At 40.3% G+C, this 24,510-nt stretch overlaps 3 protein-coding genes across 13 annotated transcripts in view; 2 read left to right on the forward strand and 1 right to left on the reverse strand.

The window, feature by feature from the left end:
• The first annotated feature begins 5,854 nt into the window (after window positions 1-5,854).
• Window positions 5,855-8,310, forward strand: dnlz (DNL-type zinc finger). The gene is made up of 3 exons (XM_030065207.1): window positions 5,855-6,376; window positions 7,288-7,427; window positions 8,023-8,310. The coding sequence occupies exons 1-3, from the start codon at window positions 6,086-6,088 to the stop codon at window positions 8,165-8,167; spliced, it is 576 nt and encodes a 191-aa protein (XP_029921067.1). The 5' UTR covers window positions 5,855-6,085; the 3' UTR covers window positions 8,168-8,310.
• A 1,567-nt stretch (window positions 8,311-9,877) lies between these two features.
• uck1 (uridine-cytidine kinase 1) lies at window positions 9,878-13,689 on the forward strand. Its single transcript, XM_030064719.1, has 7 exons — window positions 9,878-10,035; window positions 10,533-10,692; window positions 11,985-12,081; window positions 12,195-12,337; window positions 12,443-12,537; window positions 12,626-12,674; window positions 12,763-13,689. The coding sequence occupies exons 1-7, from the start codon at window positions 9,946-9,948 to the stop codon at window positions 12,954-12,956; spliced, it is 828 nt and encodes a 275-aa protein (XP_029920579.1). The 5' UTR covers window positions 9,878-9,945; the 3' UTR covers window positions 12,957-13,689.
• Window positions 13,690-13,696: 7 nt separating this feature from the next.
• Window positions 13,697-24,510, reverse strand: part of rapgef1b (Rap guanine nucleotide exchange factor (GEF) 1b) — a 57,105-nt gene continuing 46,291 nt past the window's right edge. For all 11 annotated transcript variants that reach the window (XM_030064710.1, XM_030064708.1, XM_030064713.1 and 8 more), the window contains 12 exons: window positions 24,317-24,422; window positions 22,707-22,782; window positions 22,258-22,342; window positions 21,468-21,560; window positions 19,448-19,633; window positions 19,003-19,087; window positions 18,753-18,847; window positions 17,875-17,953; window positions 17,687-17,788; window positions 16,450-16,547; window positions 16,213-16,341; window positions 13,697-14,956 (listed from right to left, as the gene is read on the reverse strand). In XM_030064710.1, the coding sequence (XP_029920570.1) occupies window positions 14,806-14,956; window positions 16,213-16,341; window positions 16,450-16,547; window positions 17,687-17,788; window positions 17,875-17,953; window positions 18,753-18,847; window positions 19,003-19,087; window positions 19,448-19,633; window positions 21,468-21,560; window positions 22,258-22,342; window positions 22,707-22,782; window positions 24,317-24,422 (1,285 nt within the window). In that variant the 3' untranslated portion in view covers window positions 13,697-14,805. The remainder of the gene's footprint in view (window positions 14,957-16,212; window positions 16,342-16,449; window positions 16,548-17,686; window positions 17,789-17,874; window positions 17,954-18,752; window positions 18,848-19,002; window positions 19,088-19,447; window positions 19,634-21,467; window positions 21,561-22,257; window positions 22,343-22,706; window positions 22,783-24,316; window positions 24,423-24,510) is intronic.

Raw genomic sequence — 24,510 nt, forward strand, 5'->3', positions numbered from 1 at the left:
CTGAGTTCATACTGACTGTACAGTGCTTTGGCATTTTTAATTGTCTAAGATCACTAGGCCAATTCCAGTGAGATTTAATAGTATCTTAATGTGCACATTCACATAATTATGTTTAAACCAACATCAGAGAAAAAGCATGCACACTGATAAATCCATAAAGGCTCGTCATCTGCAAAAGTATTTATTTGAAAAAGTCACATGAACCCTATCTCTCGACATTTCCTGTGTCACTGTTTTGAAAAGCAATTAACACTGAAATAATGACTTTGTTATTATCCTAATGTGCTTTACATATCATAAAATAAACCAGATATTATAGACAGTAGATAATACAGACATATAACAGAGTCAAACCCTGGACCTTCTTGCTGTAAAGTGACAGTGCCAGCCCCTGAGTCACTGTGCCACGGTTGATAATAAATAGGAATATAAGTCACCATTTAATACCAGTAAGTTTTTATACATTAAAGATGAACTCCACCTTACAAAAAGGAGGCTGTGGACACAACATAGAGGTGGTGAGTCTGTGCCTCCCGCTTTCAAACTGACTGGAAATCACACGCTTGCCTTTCCTGGCAGGGATTAAGGAGCACACCTCGCCAACTCATTAAACTGAGCACTTGAGACATTCATGTGTGCCGAGGTCAGTGGTGCCGACTGCCCTTCAGCTTAACTGTACCCTCCAGCAATGACAATATTAACTTTAGCCCACTGGGAGGTCGTTGAAAACAGGTTTGTCACAAACAGGCATGATCTACTCCTCTCTCTCTAAACCCCTAGTGTCATATGTGCATACCTCTGATGTCATGTCAGCATGTGAATGCGTCCGTTTCCAAAGTTACATTTTGTTTTTTATTTCTTCTCCATACTGTATCTACATTGGTATTTATCTTTCAAGCTGTATTTTATGTTGCTGACAACAATCTAATCTTAATCACAAGTAAAATATTATGGTCAAATAAAGCATTCGTATTTCTCTTACAGTCGTCATTCATACCTCATTTCCCATGACTGTTGTAAACAGAATGGTGGGTTAAGGTAAAGTGACATTAGTACAATGATGTGATTATGCAACACCAAAGACAGATTCATGGAATCAAAGCACCATACATGTTTAGACCCTGCTTAATTGGAAAACTTTAAAATTATTTTTATCTTATTGGAAAGCATCGATTGGTCTCCTTTTTCCACACTAAAGGCTGAAAAATGAATGAGGGATGGCCCTGCAGACTTTAACAGGCCTGTTGGAAAGAAAAGTTTCTCTAGCCTGTAATGAATTATCCCCTGCCACCTCAGTCAACATAAGCTTTGGGAACTAGTTCTGCTGCTGTTACTGTTCAGTCTATATTCTTCATTATTGTCCAGCTTTGTTTATACAATACATGAGGGACACTCAAGTAGTTCAGGCCAGGGGTCAGGTGTGGAAAATAAAGGGGGACCAGGTGCGGCTGGATAAAAAAAAAAAAAAAAACATTATTGACTTCTTTCCTGTCCAAATGTATATGACCCAGTCATTTGTCCTGCTGTAACTAACGTGCTAAACATGCCATGACATAAGGCACTGGACACCAGCAATAACATCTTTACTTTTTAAACCCCAGAAACCATTATATATTTAAAATTAAATGACCAGAAAGACTAGAATAGGAAAAAAAAAATCCAATAATTAGTAAACTGTAAAAGAATTCTGAAAAACAACAACAACAACAAAGAAACAAACAGAAAATTATCAGCCCCCGACTAGCAAACATATGAACGGTGGTGGCTGCCAAATCAGCCCGTCTTATCTGAAGACCTGATAAAACGGTGTGTGGTGTCACATGGTTTTAAAACAATTTAAGTATAACATTCCCCTGGCGAAAAGAAGTTCACTGGTAAACTCTGAGGAGGAGAGCCTCTGTGCTGGGAAGAGCTCTAAAACCAGACTGGAATTTCTCAAAGATAATAGTTTGAGTATTTTGAAAAGATTTCCTGTGGCTAAACAAGGCAGTTTAGAGGTTAACCAGCTGCTGGCAGAGGACAAGGGGTCAAGGTTTGCTTGAGAAGAAACTGAATCACTGCATGTTTACAACTGAAAGTGATAGTAGCAGCCAGAAGTAATAGATAAAATTAACGGGCTGAGCTTAACAACTAGATTAAATATTACAAGAAGAAGGAGGGAAAACAACTGGCATCAGAAAGGATTCTGGAAGTATGACTGGTCTTTCAAATAAACTTGAAGAAATAATCCACCTGTGCATTATTTAGAATGTTCTGATTCTGAATGATACTCCAGGTATGTGGACTGAAGGTAGAGGATGGATGATGGATGACAGGGTAGATGATGATGGCACCGTGTGATACATCCTCAGGCTTGACATTCAAATTATCTTTAAACAAGGAAGGAAACAGTGAGTTAATATGAAAAATGGGGTATTAAAGGGTGAATGTGTTGGAGAGAATGGAGAAAAGAAAGTAGAAGGTGTGAGTGAGAAGAAGCTTAAGGCAGAGAGGCAGATGTTACAGTGGTTGGAAATGAAATTGGATGACAGTGGTCTTATCATTCAGACGCTCCTGCTCCTTTGGTATTAGCCGACAGAGGAGGGAAAGTGGAGGTGAGGGTTGCTGGTTATGTGGCATGTCTGGATACAGTGAGGTAGAGTAGTTTACAAACAACAGCAAAGAAAATTATGCACATAAAATATTGCTCAAAGAGTATCACATAAGGAAGGCCTACTTTTTTCCCTAACTGCTGAATTTTTTAAAAATATAAGTCACTGGATTTACATTATGGGGTCTCTGGATCACAAGATCTACTTTCTCATTCAAACAGTTCAATTTTGAAAATTCACAGGTCAGCATAAAGTTAGACCACCGTTTCTTTATGTGACACTCTTGGAGTCATGTTACTTGTTCATATTTAACTATATTTTTTGAGAGCCGTTTTGTGAACACTGTGCATGTGAGTGGGGAGGAGAGTCATAATGAACTCAAGAACTTAAACAGGCAAATCACTTTAAAGAAACCCAATAATGCCATTCAGCTCAGTGGAATAAACATTAATTTGATTATTTAATTCCATGTATCTTTTGGTCGTTAAATTTTCCTTTCAGAAACATGTTGTAAAAAAAAACAAAAAACAAATGACTGGTTATTTGGTTATAAAGTCATTATAAAGTTGTACATTTTACGAGAAAAAAACAAATTATTTACATTGGCCAGGTTGATATGAGGCTAAGTACCTTCACTGACCCAAGGTAAAATGCAGCTGATACAAAGTTGACTCTTGGTTAAAAGTCAACTAAAACTACGTTGAGTGTTTACACTGGACACGTTAAAATGAAGTTAAGTATTTACACTGTCTCAACTGTGTAACTCAACCGATAAAGAGCTGATATTAACTTTGATATTTACATTGGACTGTCCAAATAAAGTGAGGCCCAGTTAGTAAGTTTGTGAGCAAAATGTGGCAACGAGTCACACTTTGTCTTTTGAAAAGCCCGACTTCTCTCTAGGACTGGATTTAGAGCAAAAGAAACCATATATATTACTAGATATGTTGTAACTTCCAGCGTCTTCCATCAATACAGCTTTAATTCATATAGCATATCTCAGAATCTACAGTTAAATAATAAACTTTGTGTGCAATAGATCATTTTCCTTTTTTCTGGCATGCTTGTCCTTCCCCATATGACAACCCATTATCTTGCTGATATTAAAAACAATAGCCACAGTAAAAGCTGAAGTGCAACCTCGTGCAGTGGCGCAGATCGGTTTTTACATTTTGCAGTTGATAATGTTCTTGATTGCCACATATGTTACAAATTAAGGCCTAAGGCCAGTCAAATGTAATACCTAACTCCAGGGTAAAATAATGTGTGTGTTCACTCTGTGGTGGATGATAGCTCTCTGCCTTGTCATGCATGATCTATTTGCAACCACAGGATGAAATAATTTGGAGACCTTTTCCAAATTGTTTCTAATATTTGTCTCTCAAGACCCTTTTCCTCGTCATCTTATTGGTTTTACCTCTCAGGTCTACTTTGAATAATAACAACAATTAACAGTGCGTTAAAAAGTATCCAGGTACAACACTTTTCCTGAATTGTTTTAATTTATTTACAGTTGAAATAAATCACACAGAAAATAAAGCACAAGGGTCCAACCAAAGTCTGCAGGTTTTCAGTTCTTTACAAAATGTAGCAGGTGGTTTCACTGATGAGGCTCCACCTTGTGGTTGAAACTGTAATAACCAGTGATGTTGTTATACTGTAATGAAAACCTGCATTATCTTGGCCCTCCATGGCACACGGTTGGCCATCACAGATGTAAATACACAAGCCATATTTCCAAACATGTTGATTTGTGTTATACTTCCTCTGTAAACACATACAAATGCCTTTAGGCAACACATTTGGACCCATATTAGTGTGATTCATGCACTGAAGGTTCCTCTTCTTTTTCTTCTTCATCTTATTATTCTGTTGCAAATTGTGCCACTGTAGAAAGAGGCCTACCACCAAAATCTTGCTTCAAATACCCTTTTCGTTCTTGGATAATGTCATGCAACTAATCAAAGAAAAACGTTAAAACCCAGGATGGAGTGCCAAGCTCTGTAATGTCTGTAATGTCAAACGATTAATATCACTAAATTATAGAACAAAGTGACACAGGAAACAATCAAACTCACCTCTGGGGATACTGTAACCCCTGTTGATCCTTGCAGACTGGTGGCAAATTACGGGAGAAAACAACATAAAGTGTCTTAGTAAGGTGCTGGGACACCACGAGCCACCAGAACAGCTTCAGTGCTCCTGGTTATAGATCTGAAACTCTACTGGAGGGATGGAGCTCCATTCTTCCACAGGATAGTGTACATAGAGAAGGATATCTACATATTAGTGTAGGTGTGGTGTAGTGCATAAACTCTACTGGAGGGATGGAGCTCCATTCTTCCACAGGATAGTGTACATAGAGAAGGATATCTACATATTAGTGTAGGTGTGGTGTAGTGCATATCCCCCGTCAATGCACATTTGAGAGCTGAGTGGCTCTGGTCTACAGAGATGTGGAACAAAGTGATGAGGTCAGTCTTCCTTCACCTTATTCTGGACAAGTGGGCAAGTCCACCAGGAGAACGCTGCAGGCCTGAATGATGGACCCCTGCAGTGAGGGGGTCCGCTGCCTCTGTTACACTGTGGGGGCCATTTTGTACTTGTCCTCTCAGAGGGAAGCCTCACTGCAAATCAACACAAAGTTTTTCTGAGTGATCACCTTCATCCTGTAACATAACACTTCTATCCTGACTGGGACTGGTCTCCTCCAGGATGACAACACCTCCATCCACAGGACAGGGGGGCTCACAGAATGGTTTAATGAGGATGAAAATGATGTAAATCAACAGTCATCAGGTCTTAACCCAGCAGAACACCAATGGGAGAATTTGGACTGACATGTTAGACAGTGCTTCCACCTCCATCAATAAAACATCTAATGAGGGAATATCCTTTGGAAGAATGGAGCTCCATCCCTCCAGCAGAGTTGCAGAGACTTGGAGGAACTATACCAAGGAGCACTGAAGCTTTTCTGGTGGCTCATGGTGGTCAGGCACCTTACTCAGACACTGAATGTTGCTTTTTCCTTTAATTTGTCATTTGGAGAAACTGAGCCTGCTTGATCAGTCACTGCTGCATGGTTTAGCAGGTCTTACTTCTATCATAATAGCAGCATTACTATACCATATATATTATAGTGCCCAGTAAGAAACGTTTGCTGAGAGTTGTTTGTTAATGCAGTACAGCTTGAATGAGGCTTCCGTAGCCCCGCCCACTTGTAATAATTCCTAGGAAATTTTAAGCATGTTGTTGCGACTCATCAGTGGAGAATGTTTCTTCACCAGTGGGTGCTTAATTTAACAAAAGATTTTATTTTGATATTTATTTAGACATCTGCTCTCTCACAGGCTGGAAGCCAAGAAGGAATCACCTTCCTCGTCCTGGTGACGTAATCAAATCGCGACGACACACGTTGAGGAAGCAGCTTGTTACTATGTTGATAAACAGTTACTATTTGGGGGTTTAACAAGGTGTCTCTAAGCCGTTTGTTCATGACTCCCTCGGTGATGATGCAGGCGGTCAGCCGGGCACTGCGCTGCTACAGAGGGTCTTCATTTCCCACAGTGAGGGCCGTGTGTGCGCTCCGTCCTGCCGCAGCACAGCGGACAGACAGCAGGACGAGAGCCTCCACAGAGCCCAGCCGCGGGGTGTGCACCGTGACGGCTGCTCACACACACGAACCCGGACACACCTGCAGAGGACTGTCAACCACACCGGGCCGCAGAGGAGACACCCTGGGCAGGATTCAGTCCACGCATTATCAGCTGGTGTACACGTGCAAGGTAGGCTAACCTTGCAATTATGTAATCTAAATATACATATTTAATATAAGAGCTGACTTCAGGAAGACATGCTGTGTTGAAAAATGACAGGAAAAGTCAAAATGGAAGGAAAGCATAAAACGCTTTGAACAAGGATAAAAAAAAACAAAAAACAAAACAAAAACAAAATGTACATCTAAAAACTCCTCATCTTGAAATTCATCTGAGCAGTTGGTAAAATGTGTCTTTATATTTATTTGCAAGTACTATACATAAGTACAATTTTGGTAGGCCTACCTTGAATATTTCCATGTTATACTACTTCATACTTCTGCTCCACTACACTTATTTCACAGCTTTGGTTACTACTTACTTTGCAGATTTAGATTAATATAAATTGTAAATAAACAAATAACCTACCCAGCAGTATATAAAGTAATTAAAAGGAGCTCCACCTTTCCCAGCTGCAAAATGAAAGTGATGAACACATTAATGCATCAGGTATAGTCAATAACATGATACATGATATGAAATAGGCCACTCTGCATAATGAGTACTTTTACTTTTGTTGCTTTAAGGATGTTTTGATGTTAATACTTACTAAGAATTTTGAATGCAGGACTTTGGTAAAAGATTTGAAAACTTTTTCCACCACTGCTTGTTTGCGCTGACCCTGAGGTGCAAGTCCACAAGGAAGACTGTGAAACCCAGAGCGATGAAGGTGACTTGGGGTTTGACAAGACAGTGTTAGCTTTGTTTATGGCCAACTTACTGCAGAGGTCAGACAGGGAGCTCTGCTGCACTCCTGTGATTTTACTGCATAGTTTAATAATTCTGAACAGAGCTCTTTTCTGTCTTACACTGAGGTTTCTATGCTGAATGGACCTCTGTTTTCTTGACAAAACCAGCTCCTGACATTTCTCTGTTTGCAGGTTTGCTCCACCAGATCAATGAAGCGGATTTCCAAGATAGCCTACCACAAAGGTGTCGTCATAGTGACCTGCCCGGGATGTGAGAATCACCACATTATTGCTGATAACCTGGGCTGGTTCTCTGATCTGCAAGGAAAGAGGTTGGTTTGGGGTTCACAGTGTAAACCAGAGCGTGTTGTCAGAACAATATTAAAATCATAAATGTGATCGCATAATTGCATTAAAAAGCATTCCTGTTAACTCCAATATTAAGCTTTCTCTTTACAACCAGCCATACGTTTATTGTTTCATTTCATTTACATATCAGTTTTGTGGTGTCATACCTTTTTTAACAGGCATTTGAAAGTGCATCTATAAATGTCACGCCATCTGTTTATGTCTGTAGAAACAAATTGGTTGTTAGTATTTTACGCAGCAGCAACATCTTCAAATAACAAATAATTGCTAACATGACAGATGAAGTGTAAGGCACTTTTTTATATGTATAAAGTGTATACATATAAAATGTATAAAGTCACTATCAGCAGAAAAAAAATCACCTCCTAGGACAAAAAAACAGAAAAAATGTAGGCTGTCAGGAGTAGATGGAAAATCTCAGAGGGAGCGGACAAACGCGGCTTGGGTGTGATCCTTTAAGAACCGGATGCACAGCAGAGAAGTTGTCATCTTGGACTGACCAAGAACTGGACTTACATTTCCAAGCTAATCATGTGCCATCTCTCCCTGTGCTTCCAGAAACATCGAAGAAATTCTCGCGGCCAAAGGGGAGACCGTGAAAAGGATCGAAGGAGATGCAGCTTTGGAGATAGTGGTGGAGGAATCCAGTGAAGACAAGTCACAGAGTGGCCAAGACACAGACAGTAACCCCCAAAAACCATGAAGCTGTGTCCGTGTGTACATTGTGAGCGTGTGATTTAGTCTGTCCTAATAAATGTTATGTACATATGTTTTTTAAATTAACTTTTTATGCATTCTAAGCAGGAAATGGAGATAAAGAGAAATAAAGCGAGAGATTGCACCCAGTGATAGCTGTGGCTGGTCTGATGCTTGCTGTATTCAAGGCACTGCTTTCATTGCAAGTTTAGCCGAGAAAAGGCTTGTATTCATCTCGAAAGAGGCAGCCTAGCTACAGCCATTGCATTATTAATGAAAGGCATTCTCATGTGCCTAGTCTGAAATTTCTCAGAGGTGCTGTTGGAGGAAAAGAAAAAAAGGCATCAAGTCAAGAATAATATATCAGTAAAAAGATGCAGCCCTAGAGATACTGTGTCAGTCTATGGAGAGTGCAGGGGGCTTTGTAATGCTGAGTCTCATAATCTAGCAGTGTTACTATAGATAGATATACCGTACATTTTATTAAAATGGTAATTATTACATTTCTGACTGGTTAATCACTGACCAGTTAATTGCTGGTTTAAACTGAGAGAATGAGAAAGTTTCAAATGTCCTGCTCTGCCTCCTGTGATCGAGAGAGAGCAAGACAGAGCAGAAAAGTGCAAATAACGTCTGTAAGACCTGATTTTTTTTAATGAATGGAGGTAAAGATAACTCGCAAGAGGCAGCGCTCATTTCCCAGCTCTTCAGCGAGCAATTTCTCCATTTTATCCAGCTCTATGTGCCTGTTTCTGCACCAAATCCGTTTAAAGGAAAACTGTTAAAAGACTAGAATACTGCAAACTCTGATTTATAATAGTGTACTTTTTTTTTTAAGTGTGTTGACTCAGATATTTATTTTTTTCTGCCCTTATCGCCTTAACTAGAAAAATCCCTCACCTTCACATTAACATGACAAAGGAGAGGATTTTTTTTTACATTTACATCTGTACATACTGAGTCCTGGCTCAAACGCAAATTGTAATTTATCATAAATAATTTAATGCTTTAATTCCAAAATGCCATGGCCCACTGTTAAAATGTCAGAAACATCCAAGAATGTAGGTAATTCAGTTTTCATAAATGATCTTTTTTAAGCAATGCGGTATATGCATTACTTGTTTTCTGAAGCAAGAGTCCCTTTTTTCCCCACAGTAATGCAGATGCATGGTGTTAAAGGAAATGTAGAGCCTGCAGCTTTACACTCACAGTGGCCACTTTATTAGGTACAGGTATATATTTACGGAGGACAAAAAAATTAGAAATACCTCCCAATATAATGTAGTCCAGTACAAGACCTCTGCAAACTACAACCTCATTAATAAACATACAATTCAATTTTACACATTCTCCACAGAGTCAACAAAAACTGAACACTATAAACTTTGTTAAAAGGTGGAGTTTATGGCAGAGCTGTTGCACTGATCTGCATTAGACTGTAAAGGTGGAGCTTATAAAGTGACCACTGAGTGTATGTATCTATTACAATATATTGATTTTATTACATGTAACTCACACTATATGATATATAACATCAGCATATCCTGTCATTATTATTATTATTATTATTATTATTAGTGGTAGTAGTAGTAATTTTGTTGGTATTATTAAAAGTATTATTGTTAGTGTTATTATTCTGTGTTTACTAGACCCTTTTGTCCGCTGCACAGTTTCTTTGTTTTGGTTTGGGTTGACAGGGCACCCGTCAAGTCCCGTAGAGTCTCGCGAGAACAGCCCATTGTTGTTCCAAGCAGCTAGTGCTCCTAATCTAGCTGCCTACCTGCGATGGCTGCTCTCGGACCTCTGACCGAGGCGGAGAGGCCCCGACACCGGCCGTTTCTGATCGGAGTCAGCGGAGGAACTGCCAGCGGCAAGGTCAGTGATTTATTTTTCTACTCTAAGACAGCGGGTCCACCGCGAGGAGCAGGAAGTTAGCGTTAGGTGGGTGACAGCTGGTAGCTAGCTTACGTTGTAGCATTAGCACTTAAAGCTGTCAAACGGCTCGGCACGCCCCCACATACTTTCATTCCTCACTGACAGAGAAATTACACTTCTGTCAGCGTTATACTGTTTTACCATCATTCCTCAGTGACGACTTGTCGCACTGCTTCTCATACTTGGTTCAAGTTGGGCAAGTTGTTAGCTAACTCCCTCTGAGGTGGATGGATGCCAGGTAGTAAACACCGGACAGGTCACCCGTCCACAGTTCACCTCTGTTCCCCTGGCTGGCTCCCACAAGAAGCTGTCAACAGCCATCAAGAGCTGCACTCAAGCCACTTTAATACACTCATGTATGATAAAAAGAGTAAATTATCCAGTAGGATCAGAAAAATCAGCAGCACCAGCTGAGTGAATGTCCGCTTCCCCCACAGTCGACAGTCTGCGCCAAGATCATGGAGCTCCTGGGCCAGAACAAGGTGGACCACCGCCAGAGGAAGGTGGCCATTGTAAGTCAGGACAGCTTCTACAGAGTCCTGACCCCAGAGCAGAAGGCAAAGGCACTGAAGGGCCAGTACAACTTTGACCATCCAGGTAGGCCCCGGCTTTCGACCAGACTTTCGCATTCAATCGATTAATCGGACCTAATCTCGCACAGGCAGAGGCAACACCCCCTTTACTATTTCAGTTAGGGCAATTTAGTTCTGTCCTGTCAAATGTATGATTACTAAATGTTGGTCAGCAGCCTGGTATGCTTCATATGAGAGAGGGGAATCTGTAGTCTGTCCTCGCTTGTCGACAATAGATCCTACCATTTTTTTAAAAAGGAGGCTTTATTGCCTCTGGTGCATTCATTCCTTGGCTCATATATCCTCTTCTTCTGATAGGTTTCTGGCATGCTGCTAAGCGTTTTACTGCCCTCCCCAGGACAAAACTCCACTGAGACAATCACATGTAATTTTTTTTTTCATATAACCCTGAATCACACAGGAACTGTAAAACTGCTTTGCCAGCTGGTGATTCTCACTTTGGCCAAAGAAAATCTTAATAGAAAATGTCAAAACAAAACAAGTTTAAGACATGTTGAGTTAAAAACATTTTGCCAAAAATGGCTCATGTTCGATTTCTAGAAAGACAGACGCGTGTGTTAAGGTTCATATTCTGATTATGATGATTATAAGCCTTAAAAACTAACGCAAAACTTAGTGAACACCTTAAAATGTGAGCTACGTGGGAATTGTGAGACGGCACTACCTCGATACTTTTGGTAATGATCCAGTGTGCTCAGTGGGATAAGAAAGGAAGCCCCTTTTCTTAACATTTAGAGAACTGGAGCAGGTCTTATTATGGCTGCCACTGAGACACTTTCAGGTCATTTCTCTCAGTCAGGAGCCCTCCGAAGCAAAAAAGACACTGAGCAGCAGCACAATGCCCTGTCCTGCTGCTCTTTTATTAGATTGATGCCTGATGTCAACTCACAGAATCTCTGCCCTTTCCTAACCCAGTGATTTTCAAAGCCTTCAAAGCCTATTTTCACACTTAATTTAATCTCGCTGCTTTATTCCTAGGGCAAATTTATGGAGAGAGATTAGTCTCATTAATATTGGCAAATGTGAATATCTTAAACCAATGCATGAGAAAACCCAAGTGTATTTTACTACCCACAAATATCTTTCCATGTCCAACTTCCTGAACATGAAAACCCCATTTCTAACTCACTTCTCTGCTTGAATTTCTGGCTATGTGAGATTAATTCAGACCAGCTCATTCATTTTTTTGTACAAGTTGTACATTTCAGTATTGTCCAGCCTGATCATAGTTTAAATGCTGCGTGCACTGCACTGTGCCTCAGACATGCTGTTACCATTCACTCCGATGTGTTTCAGATGCATTTGACAACGAGTTAATGTACCAAACCCTCAAAGACATCGTGGAGGGGAGAGTGGTAGAAGTGCCTACATATGACTTTGTCACTCATTCCAGGTGAGGCTGAGGCTTTCCATGTCTGTTCCATTTTCAATATTTTACCCACATCTTAATAGTAAAAGCAAGCCTCGGCATTTTGATGTGTAAGAAAACGGCGTGTGTGTTTGCAGATTGGATGACAAGATCACAGTCTACCCGGCAGACGTGGTCCTGTTTGAGGGGATCCTCGTCTTCTACAACCAGAAAGTGCGCGACATGTTTCATATGAAGCTCTTCGTGGACACAGACTCTGATGTCAGATTGTCTCGCAGAGGTATCGACGTCACATGCGTGCGCACATGACACCAATCATATCGCTTTATCACTGCTTTCTTTGAACTGGTTGCTGTGCTTTTTTTTTTTTTTTTTTGTCCTTTAGTCCTGCGAGACATGAACAGAGGGAGAGACCTGGAGCAGATCCTCACTCAGTACACCACATTTGTCAAGCCTGCCTTTGAGGAGTTCTGTCTGCCTGTAAGTACGCTGCTCTTCACTGAGATGGTGTTACTATGCACAATAAAACATTTCAGTCAAAAACCTTTTTTTTTGTTTTCCCCTGTAGACTAAGAAGTATGCAGATGTCATCATTCCAAGAGGAGTTGATAACATGGGTAAGTTTTCTCTGTAAATGAGTCTTAAGCCTGTGCAATATCATAAACACATCACTGAATCCCCCCCGGCGTACTTTTTTCTCACCAGTGGCCATCAACCTCATCGTGCAGCACATACAAGACATTCTGAACGGTGACATCTGTAAATGGCAGCGCGGGTCTGTCAGCAGCCACGGGCGGAGCCTCAAGCGGGCCATTTCTGAGCAGGCGGACCTGCAGAACGGATCATCCAACCCTCCAGGGAAAAGGGTCCTGCTGGAGCCCAGCAGTCGCCCCCACTGAGATGGTCTGGATGGGTGTGTCTCAACTGTGAATATGAGCTTGGAGTTGGGATTGTTGCTGCTGATTTGGTGTGGGTCAGTAACTCGTCCCACCTTTGGCAGATTTTATTTTTCTTTTTTTAAAAATAAACCACAATCCCATGTCCAAGTACTTAGTGCTGCAACATTTCCATAATTCCCTTGTAATTAAGGTGCATCACTGAAATGGGTTATCAGCAATCACTGATAACACTTAAAGCAAGTTACTGTCTTCCATATTTTTCTTGAATTCTTTGTAATATTGCTGTGGTCTGAAATGAGGACGATGTAACAGGACGTAGGAAATTTTCAATTATTTAAATGTTTGAATTCAATAGTTTTGCACATTAATTTTTTTTCTTATTTATACATGTAGACTCTTACTTTTTGTTTAATATATTTAAAACTCACGTGAACTAGGTACCATGTTGCTTTCTCTGCTTTAAATGTATTTGATAACTTATTTAATCTAATTCTATGAGGGTCAAAAGCTCATCTATGTTTTCAGCAGTGCTGCACCTAGTTTGGTATAGGCTGCTTTTTTTTTTTTTTTTTTTTGGGATTGGACCTGTTAAAGCTGAAGCCATGCCTTAACTTTTTTTTTTTAATTCATTTTCCACTGACTGCACTGTATAACAATAAATGTAATTTAAGGATTCAAGGAAATGGGCTGCTTATTTTGGAATACCGAGGAGGAAAATTATGCCTCTGATCAATACACTATTTATAGAAACAGAGCTGTTTTATTGGGAGTTTGAGAGCACAGTGTGATGTGTTGGTTTTGACTATCCCAAAGAGGAATCAAAATGATTTACTACAGCACATTATGGAATGACAAACACACAAGTCGCCGAGGACTTCAGTCACACACAAACACTCTTTCACACTGACATGACTGGGACATGTTTCTGATTGCCTGATGGTTCTCTATACTTGAACATGGCACACAATGATTCAGTATGACATACATAGATCACAGCATCTTTAGTAATTCTCTTTTTGTGTTTTTGCTTGCTTTTTTTTAGTGCACATATGTATGGCACTTGGGAGAAGCTAAGCTCTTCTCATTAGCATAAACATCCTTTTTAAGAACAAAAGGAGCACTGTATATAATACATTTCATAACCATACATGATTCTTACACAAAATGTTTCAAAACAAACTCGTAGGTTTCCAGTCCCTAATGGTCATCCTCTCAAGTTTGAATCCCCTCACATCCCCAGCAGTCTCTCTCTCTCTCTCTCGAGAAGTGCAGCCGGCGTTTTGACATGACAGTTCACGGCAGGCTGCTCTGGACCATTAAGGAGATTCTGCCAGTCGAGGGGAAGTCAGGGAGGTGGGTTGCAGAAGATGACCAATGAATGGCACATACATAAAGGAAGAGGAAGGAGCATCTCAAGGAGTAATGGACCATTCACCTCAATCTCACACAAACACACACCAGCTCCACTCTAAAACAGAGAGCCCAGGGAGCAGACTTGGGGTTACTTCCTCAGCGTCTCCCTGTCCACTCTGTGTGATCGGTTCCTCACTCCTCCTTGGCACCAGGCTTCCTCCTGTCATACCATCGTCACCAAGTCTCTCCCTGTCAAACGCAAGAGCCACTGTAATCCCAATTATAATCTCCCAGAGCAGCAGAGCTCCTTGTAAACCTCAGCCACTGTTCAGTCTACTGTAGTTTGTTCTGTTTTTGCCGCAGTGAATCTCCCATTAGCTCCAGCTGATCATTTCTACCTGTCTGTTTCTCAGTCTGTAGTAAAGTGGAGTTAGTGTCATGAAGCACAGTTGGAGGTCAGTCTCTGAGCCGTGGGGGGGGCAGAGGCCCGCAGGCCCTAGGTCTTCTCCTCGCGGTCTGTCTTGCGCCTGGTGATGTTCCTGGGTTTGATCTTTAGGGACAGCTCCCACAGGGCCTCCTCCGCCAGGTGGTCGCTGAAGTCGTTGAAGAAGGACACGATGTCGTCGTTGCGCTTCAGCTCGTAATGCCTGCAGGATGAGGACAGGCTTGATGTAAGCAATAAATCCTTAGTGAGAACATGAGAATTCTTTCTTCATAATCAACGGGGAAAGAAAGTAATTCAAGTTACTCCAGTTACTGTAATTCAGCAGCTTTTTTGTGTAGTTAGCACAGAACTTGAAAAGAGTGGAACGGTCTTTCCGTTTCAAATCAACATTTCAGAATGGCTATATTCATGTGGAACGTTTCCATGGTACATTAGCTATTAGCTAACATTAACAAACACTTTTCTTCGTCACCAAAGTTGGGATAAACTATGACAGAATGTATCATTTAAGAGGTTTACAGCTCTACTGACTTGTTACAACAGAAAACAACTGTAATTGCTGTTTTGTTCTGTGCCTCCCAAATGACCACAACAAACAGCAACGTTCTACCCCATTCTAGTTCTGTGGTTCCTACATTTTCTATTGTGTACAAGTACAGTCATTTTACTTGTGTAAGTTTTTGCAGAAAGACTGTATTAAACTATATTTTAAACCACATCTATTACAGTAGTACATATTTTGTTGGCTCTCCACAAGCATCAGCCTATTATGGACAAGTTGTGGAGTCAGAGGGGAAGAGCAATCTGGCTTCACTTTGTGCACTTTGTTTGGTATGTTCTAATTTTCCAATTAAAATAATCAAGTTGAACTCTGTCCTTTCATTCTTTTGGGATTGCGTGGGAAATATCACATGTAAAAATATTCTCTGTTCTACAAAGAAACTTGGTGACTTTGTCATTTGAAACAAACGTTTTACTTCCTACTTTGCTTCTTGTCACCTTTCAGCAGGTATTTCTGCCTCTGGAGTTGTAGAGTCTGCATCCGTGCTGGCAAAGCACCTGCTGCCCCCCACATGATCCTGACCAACACCCATTTTTACAATATGTTCTTTAGCTCTCATTAGTCATATTATTACTACTCCAATTATTAGTATTACTCAGTCCCACTACAATCAGACCTACAATTACCATTATTACTATTCTTGCTATCACTGTTCTGACTATTACTGTTATCCGAGGTTTTATTATTATTGCTATTATGATTACTACTGTTGCTGCAACACTACTAGTATTGATGTAACTGCTATTATCACCACTAGTATAACTATACAGCCCTACATCCTGAGGTGTGCTTCTCTCTCTCTCTTATTATTTACTACTATACTTTACATCTGCGAAGCTTATTATTAATAGAGACTGCATGAGTCCTTCAATGTGAGTTTCCTCCTGTGAACTTACACTTGCTGGAAGCGCCGCATGCTGTCCAGAATATTGAACTGCTGCCAGCGCTTGGAGAAATTGACCTTTCCATCAATGAGATCAGGGTTCCCCAGGTGGACAAAGGTCAGGTCCTGGAGAATGAGACCCCTGGGAAGAGGAAGACAGAGACAACACATAAATTAGTAGCATATTAGTGGTTGCTAGACACAAGACACATACATATTGGAAGACGCATGTATTCACCCATTCACTTACAAGTATGGGATGCATGGAGGCTCCACTTCAGCCAGAGCAGCTCTGTATGCTCTGAAGGATGAGGAGCTGTCAATCAATGTGCAATATTCCTCCAATCCCTGATGAGAGAACAAACAAAATATGAGAGAAAAGTAATCTTGACACTCATTTGAAGTAGTGAGGCATATTCCTTTTTATCTTAAGGAGAGCATGTTTGGGCTGTGGGATGTGGGTCTGAAAGGACCATACCAGTGATTTTGAATGTTTGGCCTGTTTATTACAGTTTCCCCACATTTTACATTGCTACAATCCATTTTGCAAATCATGTGGGGGGTGTTATGAATTTCACAACATTAAATCAAAATCACTCCATTTTCAAAATTGTATTTATGGTTGAAAACACACGATTTATAATGTTCTGCCTTTGTGGCTAACAAAGTCGTCACCATTCATAAACCACAGAACTGATAATTGGCTGTGGAAAGCAAATGTTTCCCTGGGAACTATTTTGCAGTGGAGGGACTGTTTTACTCCACCTAATTTCAAGTCATCAAAACACAACAGTGCTGCTTCTTTTAGGAAAACTAATGTGGATGACTTTATGATGTCCCTAAAAGTCCATTTTCATGTCATAGTGGAATGAATGGAAACCAGTGCCCGGATAAAAGGTGGGAAAAATGATATCGGAGTTCTAAAATCCGACTGCTTACTTTGGGAAGCAGAAACGTGACATATGATATTAAGCTAAACATGCAAAATCACTGGTATGGTCCTTTAAACCTGTATTACAGAACTTTCCGGTTCTGTAGGGTTTGTCGCCCTCTTCTGGCAGTAAATTAAACGCTACTGGAAAAAATACACTTGTGGGGCGCTGAGGGAAATGCCTTTCAATGTTCACATGCAGAGAAAAAACTTTTAGAGAGTTGCAGGATTGTCAGATAATTAGCCATGCCATGATTTCGATTGCACAGTTCCATTAGAAATTGTGATGTGTGGCTGATGTAAAAGGCATCACTAAAGGTCATCTGTATATTAGAATGAAAATGCCACCACACAGCTTTTTTTGTCAGTGATGAGACAAATTGCAGGGAGTTTTATCTGTGGGTGATGGGCTTAATTATCGTGTGAACTTGTTTGGAATAACACTGAATATGGCAAACATTTATTTACATGTAAAAGTTCACAGCTTCATAGCCCACATGCCATCATACAACTACACACATATCAACCTGAGACTCCTGCTGCCAAGCACTCTCACCTCTGAGGTCTGTTTCTGCCACTCCAGTCTTCGAATGGGGGCCGAGTCCAAGGCGGACAGTATTGCCAAGTAGGAGTTGAAATTATTCAACTTTCTTAAGTGCTGCGATAAGAAATTGATACGTTATAGCAATCACACAACATGCAAATTCTTTGGTGTTAAGTATTTGTGAGTGTAAAGCAACTAACCTTCATGATCTTGATAAACTTGAGAAGCAGCTTCTCTCGGTCCTGGGCTTTCTCTTGTTGAATTATCAAAGAGCGGACCCTGCAGGACAAGAAAAAATATAATTATATGGTGTCCACATTTGAGTGACAATGATGCATTGGTGGTAAAGCAGTAATATTATTTATGTATTTATGGTTTATTTGATGGGGACAGACGCAGTATGCACAGATAAGCTGAAGACTGCAAGTATCGCAGTGTTTGTAGCTGATGCTAATTTGCAAAACCTGTCCCTAGAAGGGCTTTTGTGAAAGCAAGAGATTAAAACAGTAAAACACTGAAAGAAAAACAAAGAAAACACAAAGTGAAGTAAGTGCAGTAAGATACAATAGAAGATGTATTAAGTATTACCAAAGCTACAGAAAATTAGAAAAAGACAAAGAAGGAAAATAATAGAGAAGGACTAAGATGGAAAAAACATGACACTACCAAATATGAAGCTAAACATGAGTACGAGTTTGGTTGCTGACTTAAGCAGGACTAGCTCTCTTGAAAATGGTGAAGTTCATTTCGAGTGATCAGGTAGTGAGTTCCAGGACTTGATATTTTGCAATCTTTTGATGTATCTACAGATAGGCCCAGGAACAAGTCCATTTAAACATTTAAACCTACGTTTTGGATAAAAAGAAAAGTGAATAAAGCTTGCAAAACTTGAAATGTAATATTTACTCAAAATGTGGCAATGATGGTACCTTATTTGTTTTTGTCCAAGACTTTCAAGGCCAATGCCATCTAGTCTAATGTCAGATGAATTTGAAACAGGTAATGTGAGGATAGGCGATACAGCCACTGATGAGATCTGAGGCCACTGCACGTGGAGGACGGGGGTTTTTGGTCTTACCAATAGCTCATGTTGTTAAAGTGCTCTGTGAACTGAGTCAGGTTTGGACTCTTCTCCTCATTCTGCTCCTTGGCCCAAAGCAGCACCTCAGGAATCTGAGGGAAGACAAGTACGGCCAAGAAACGAGTCAGCGTTGGCTCTGTGGGGCTCAGTGTCAAAGCCTCTAAATTTAACTTGTCAGACAAACAATGTGGAGGATTGCTAACCAACACCAACACACAGACGACAACCTCTCTCAACGCCACTATACCTCAATTTTGTAGAAAAGCTCTGCGTCAAGGAGTGTGAGCTGATCGGCGATCTCATGACTGCGGAAGTCATGTAGAGTTCCAGGCCTGTGGACACACACACACACAGAAAAAAACACACAATTACATGATGTCTTAATCAGCAAACTAATTCAATTCTGGGGACTGGCTGGGGTCTTGAGTTTCCAATAAACAGTTCACAAGAAAATAAATCAGTCACTAAGAATTTAAAGGCTCAAAAGAAGTTAGAACAACTATGACAATGCTGGTACCTCTGAAGACACCTGTGTGTGTTATCCTCATGATCAGCACTTGTTTGAATGGAGTAAATGGATCTCTTTTAGCAGGTACAGTGTCTATGAAAACCGCATGCTAAAAGTGGTACTACTCTACGGTACAATCAACAGAGCCTCACAGGAGGAGATCAGGATGAATTGACCCGTGTACCTGGCAGAGACTCCGCGGGCAGCAAGTGGCTTGAGCGAGTTGGTATAGCGCAGCAGCTTCTTCTGCTCCACCTTATCCAGGATGTTCTTGCGGAGCACGCGGGCCAGGCTGAGCTCGCCGTTACACACCAGCCTGAAGACCAGGTCCATCAGCTGTTTCAGGATGTCTTCTGTCAGCTCCACCAGGCTGAGGGGGAAGCAACAGACAGATGGTAGAGAGGAGAGAGAGGAGAGAAAGTTTGGGGAAAAGGAGCAGAGAGAAGAAGTCAATTCATTAATTCCTCGATGATCAAACATGCATTTTCATTGCTAAAAAAATGTTAGAGGGAAAATTCTATTGAAATGGGTTTTATTCTTGTAAAATCTGTTTTTATGAAAAAGTTCCTCCAAAAGCTAGTAGAAAAGTGAAGCAACAATCTCTTGATGCCATCAAGGGATAAATTCTAAAGCAGATCCCTCCACAGTAATTAGGAAACTGACTTGAAAAATGTCCCAGAGTGATTTTGCAGGGATGTTGGCATGCTTTTCTGGTTATACTTCATGGTGCAACAATAGGGTACAGCTTGTTCCTACAAGCTGACAAAGTCAGGCTCCAGCTCATCGTCTGTGGTGTAGCTCTAGGTGGCTTTATGCTACCTAAGATCAGAGCCTTGGTTCTCAGGGGCCATTTTTTCAAAACTCTTAATCTGGATCAGAATGGTCTGGAGAATTGGATACATTTTCCAATTATGTAATTGACTTTAACCAGTTAAAAAAAAAAAGACAGTATCATGTCATTTCAGTAAAGGTCTGTGAAGTTATTTTGTTAATCCAATCTGAATCCACCCCTGTAGGTGGGACCAAAATTATCCTGATGTTTGGTATTAACTTTATCCAGATTTTGGCCTTAGTGTTGAAAACCCCAAATACAGCTTTTAATCCTGATTAAATAATTGGACTAGATTACAAAATCCAGGTCCAAATCATCAGGATCAGAAACTTTGCAATCTGTTTCAAAATACCCAATTTTCAGATTTAATCCAAATGGATCACTTTCATCCTGTAGGATGAGTTTTAAAAACAAGTTAATCATATTCAAAAATACAAGAACATACAAAAACCCTTTCAAGTACAAAAATCACAGAGACAGAGTTTAAGTTCTGTTACACACTGGTACCTGGGGCTTATTGGCAACAGATGACTTGGTAGACAGCCTTTAATTATATAAGGGAAGGCGACATTCTCTTTTAAAAGTAGATATTATTATTACACTTTGAATGCTTTTTTGCCTGTTTGTTGTTTATTGTCTGGTATCATCTGTCCTATTCTGATTCATTTAGTTTATTTAGATTTTTGACTTCCTTTGATTAGAGTTAGGTTAATTATTTATTAATTATTTATTTCAACTGATTAGAAAGCTGACTGTCCACTCAACACCTGCTGCACTCCTGACCAGCCTGGATGGGGCTTCCCTCTCTCTCTCTCTCCCTCTGGTTTTCCCCTCACTGCCATTGGAGGGTATTTTTGGGGAGTTTTTCTTGCCTGTCATGAGGGGTTAGGTCAGGGAGTGTCGTGTTTGTTTTCTATAAACTGTGGGCCTGTGTAACTGTGATTAAGAGCTCTAAATAAACATGAACTGGAACACGGCTGCATAAGCTATTTGACAGCGGGCTACTCAGCTTTGCTTAAACAGACCATAGTGAGTTAGGCTACTTTTTTTCAAATCTTCCTAGAAATACACATCAAGCACCAAATGTTTCACTTTTGCTTTTAAACTTCTCTTATTTTGTATGAACCTTTGAAACATATTACTCATCTAACCTTGTTTCTTTCAACAATGAAATGTTAGCATTAGCTATTTTTCCAATAAATGAGTACAAGAAAAACTGTATTCATTTATTCGGTCACTGCCAGATCACTATTTCCTCCTTTATATTCCATGTCTACTTGTTAAAATGTCTTGTGCCCCCTGGGGAGGGGCATCCCCCATGTTTGCCAAGCTCTGCTTTAGATTAAGGACAGAAATGTTGAGTCGTACTCACCACAGCTCATCCACCACGCGGACCAGCACAAAGAACGTGTTTTTGCTGACTCGCTTCTTGAAGGTATCTGGACTGTGGCAGAACCTGGTATATGTTCTCAGTGGTCAAGGAGATTGAAAACATATTGAGAACAGGATTTCAAAAAACAAATACATGTTAAAAAACACTTTGAGCACATTTTTCTGCACCACAAAATAATACCAGAGGGTTTAGAGTCCAGTATATTATCAAAGTGGGGAAAATGCCCTGGGAATTTATATACATTCTACATAAAGGAACACTCCGGTATGCAAAAAATGTAAACACACTCTTCATTTTGGGCTTGACAACTTTCAAACATTATTTTCTATTCAAAGCTCTTGTAATTTAAGTTTTGGGCAGGTTTCCTCAATTATTTTCAAAAGGATTTTCAGGTATAGGGTGGACTCGAGCCAATATATGCATGCATACGTCAGTATATTGTAAACATATCAGTGTGTGACACATCCATTGAGACAGACGTAGGCTACTTGGAGGAGCAAGATGGTTACTGGAGAGTCACTGGTTCAGATCCCAGCTGAGAAAGTGGCTCAGCTGCCATCAGAAAACTGTGGATGGACTATGAAGGGGTGTGGAGCCAAGCAGCATTGCTAAGATCATACAGGAACAGCCAGTTAAGTCTTTCCTGGTTCAATAAAGAATAAAAAAAAATCACTGAACAATAAACTGCCAGAATCAAAAAGAAACAAAAACAGTTTTCTGTTAGCAATTCAGTATTTAAGCAACGAGCTGAGTGGTTTGAAAAGGATATCTGTAGTGTAGCTTCTTAATGAGGTCCTCTGGGGTTATAAATGTCCTATATGTAGTCAGAAAGGCTTCACAGTACAAAACAAGATCTGTCAAGCAAAAAAAAAAAATGAAAGAAAGCATATTTCAGTTGATGTCCAGCACAAGTTCACAATTATTCAGCTAAAGTTGATAACACTATGAAATATAAACCCCAAGACTGACACATAGCAAATGACTAAACCAAAACAATTTGAGGCAATTTCTATACTGAACTAAGTACTAAAAGATAACCACACATCAGTCAAACTGAAGAATCGTTCTTTACAAGAAAGCAGTCGCAGCGTTCAATACAACATCACTGCGAGGTGTGTCAGGCTAGCCAGATGAGGCAGTGCTGGTAACCCAGAAGCACAGTAACATACATGCTAAACGGGGTTAAGTATGAGTCATAGATTGCATCCTGCGCTGTACCTTTGCGGTCTGTTTCTGTGGCGTGGACTAACAGAATATCTCCGGATCCAGCACGAACGTCAGGGCCATCGTCATTCTGGGGAAAAAAGAGAGAGGGAGAGAACGGGCGAGGCACGGGGAATCAGAGGAAATGAATGACAAGAGAGATGGAGGGAGGTGGGGAGGTGGAAGAGAAGAGAAGAGGCGAACAGTGTGACAGGGAGAGAGGAAGAGAAAGAGATAGATGGTCAGATAGAGTTGATGAGGATTAAGACAGGAATGCAGTCTAGCCCAAAACGTAGCTTGCGCCTTTCTCTCCTCCTCCCCTCCCTCCCTACTCTGAACGGCCCCCACCTCTCCCTGTCCTGCACCAGCTCCACTGATGACAGAGAGAAAGAGAGACTAGTGTGTGATGATAGCACCACCAGATCACTTCTACACATCCTTCTACCATGGCTGTAAATATCCCCAGCGGCTATGGATCTCTCACTTCCTTTTTTCCCCCCTCGTCTCTCCTGGACATTTTCTTTAATCACTATCATCCCACTCCCTCTAACCTTGCAGAACGAAGACTGGCATTTGCACATAATCACCCACACACACGCACACACACACACACACACACACCCACACACATACACACATATCTGTCTGTCAGACTGCACCAAACAGAAAAAAGAAAGAGGGGAGGGATAATTTCTAGCTCTGTGATTTCTGAAGCTCAGCACCAGAGGGCAGCAATGGCTCTCACGGTGTTGTGATTACTTTCATGTGCTGTCATAACTATGTACCATAGTCTTTTACCCAAAAATACAATTAGTTAATAAAATGAAGCTCAGGCCTGATGCCACATCTAACGTACCCAGAAACAGCTTGTACTAGTAAACTGAACTGTACATTTTATTAAAAAAAACAAACAAACAAACATAAAAAGAGTATTTACACTGTCAAATGTTATAATTATATTTCAGAAAATATTTTGAAAAATTATCTGCAAATTTTTATTTAGACATTATTGTTATTATTATTTTTATTTTCCTTTAGTCAATTTATGCATTTATGCACTGTATATAGGCTACTTGTTCTTTGTTTGCATTGCTGCATATATTATGAGAACTGATGCTGAGATTTTCTCGGTTAAAAAAAATAGCTTGTACTAGTCAAACACATGACAAAAAGTATTCTATACTCACATCCAACAGTTTATCACATATTTCTTATTTCTTTCTACTTACTTCTGGGTATTACCCATTTTGGTACCACTTTACAATACGACTTATAATTAGGTTCTTAGTTTGTACACATTTTATAAATAATTTATAAGCAATTATAAACAAGTTATGACAGTTTTCATGCATTGATGCAGATATCAAGGACTGATAAAGGCACAAGTAAAATAAGTCAAGCAGCAAGCAAGATCTAAGATTTAGCAGAGTAGATGCAGTGCAGCATCTTGTCAAACACTGAACCTGCACTGATGAATGAAAACTGTGTTTAGAACTTGTGATAGCTGCTAATTGATGATTTATAAACTGTTTACAACCTAATTAAAAACCCATTCATAAACCATTCATAAACAAGGGTAAAGGGTAAAGTGGTATCCATATTTTTTGTATCAACATATGTCTTACTTCTTGTTTTAGTGTTATCCTGTTCATAATCTCCTTGTGGTCTATGAGGGAGAGCTCGTCCACCTCCTCCTCATCGCTCCCAGCCGACTCCGTTGACTTCTGCCTCCTGTAACACATGAACCAGCATCATCAGCACAGATATTCACAAACGCCCACACAACCTTCTGAGGTGCCCGTGACATCTGCTCTTTGAG

Source organism: Myripristis murdjan, chromosome 12, assembly GCF_902150065.1.
Source record: "Myripristis murdjan chromosome 12, fMyrMur1.1, whole genome shotgun sequence".
In the NCBI taxonomy this organism is placed as follows: domain Eukaryota; kingdom Metazoa; phylum Chordata; class Actinopteri; order Holocentriformes; family Holocentridae; genus Myripristis; species Myripristis murdjan.

Coding starts and splice junctions, on each gene's coding strand:
- dnlz (XM_030065207.1), top strand. CDS start 6,086: ATGACTCCCTCGGTGATGATGCAGGCGGTCAGCCGGGCACTGCGCTGC. Junction 6,377..7,287: donor AGCTGGTGTACACGTGCAAG/GTAGGCTAACCT, acceptor CTCTGTTTGCAG/GTTTGCTCCACCAGATCAAT. Junction 7,428..8,022: donor TCTGATCTGCAAGGAAAGAG/GTTGGTTTGGGG, acceptor CTGTGCTTCCAG/AAACATCGAAGAAATTCTCG.
- uck1 (XM_030064719.1), top strand. CDS start 9,946: ATGGCTGCTCTCGGACCTCTGACCGAGGCGGAGAGGCCCCGACACCGG. Junction 12,082..12,194: donor GACTTTGTCACTCATTCCAG/GTGAGGCTGAGG, acceptor GTGTGTTTGCAG/ATTGGATGACAAGATCACAG. Junction 12,338..12,442: donor TGTCAGATTGTCTCGCAGAG/GTATCGACGTCA, acceptor TTTGTCCTTTAG/TCCTGCGAGACATGAACAGA.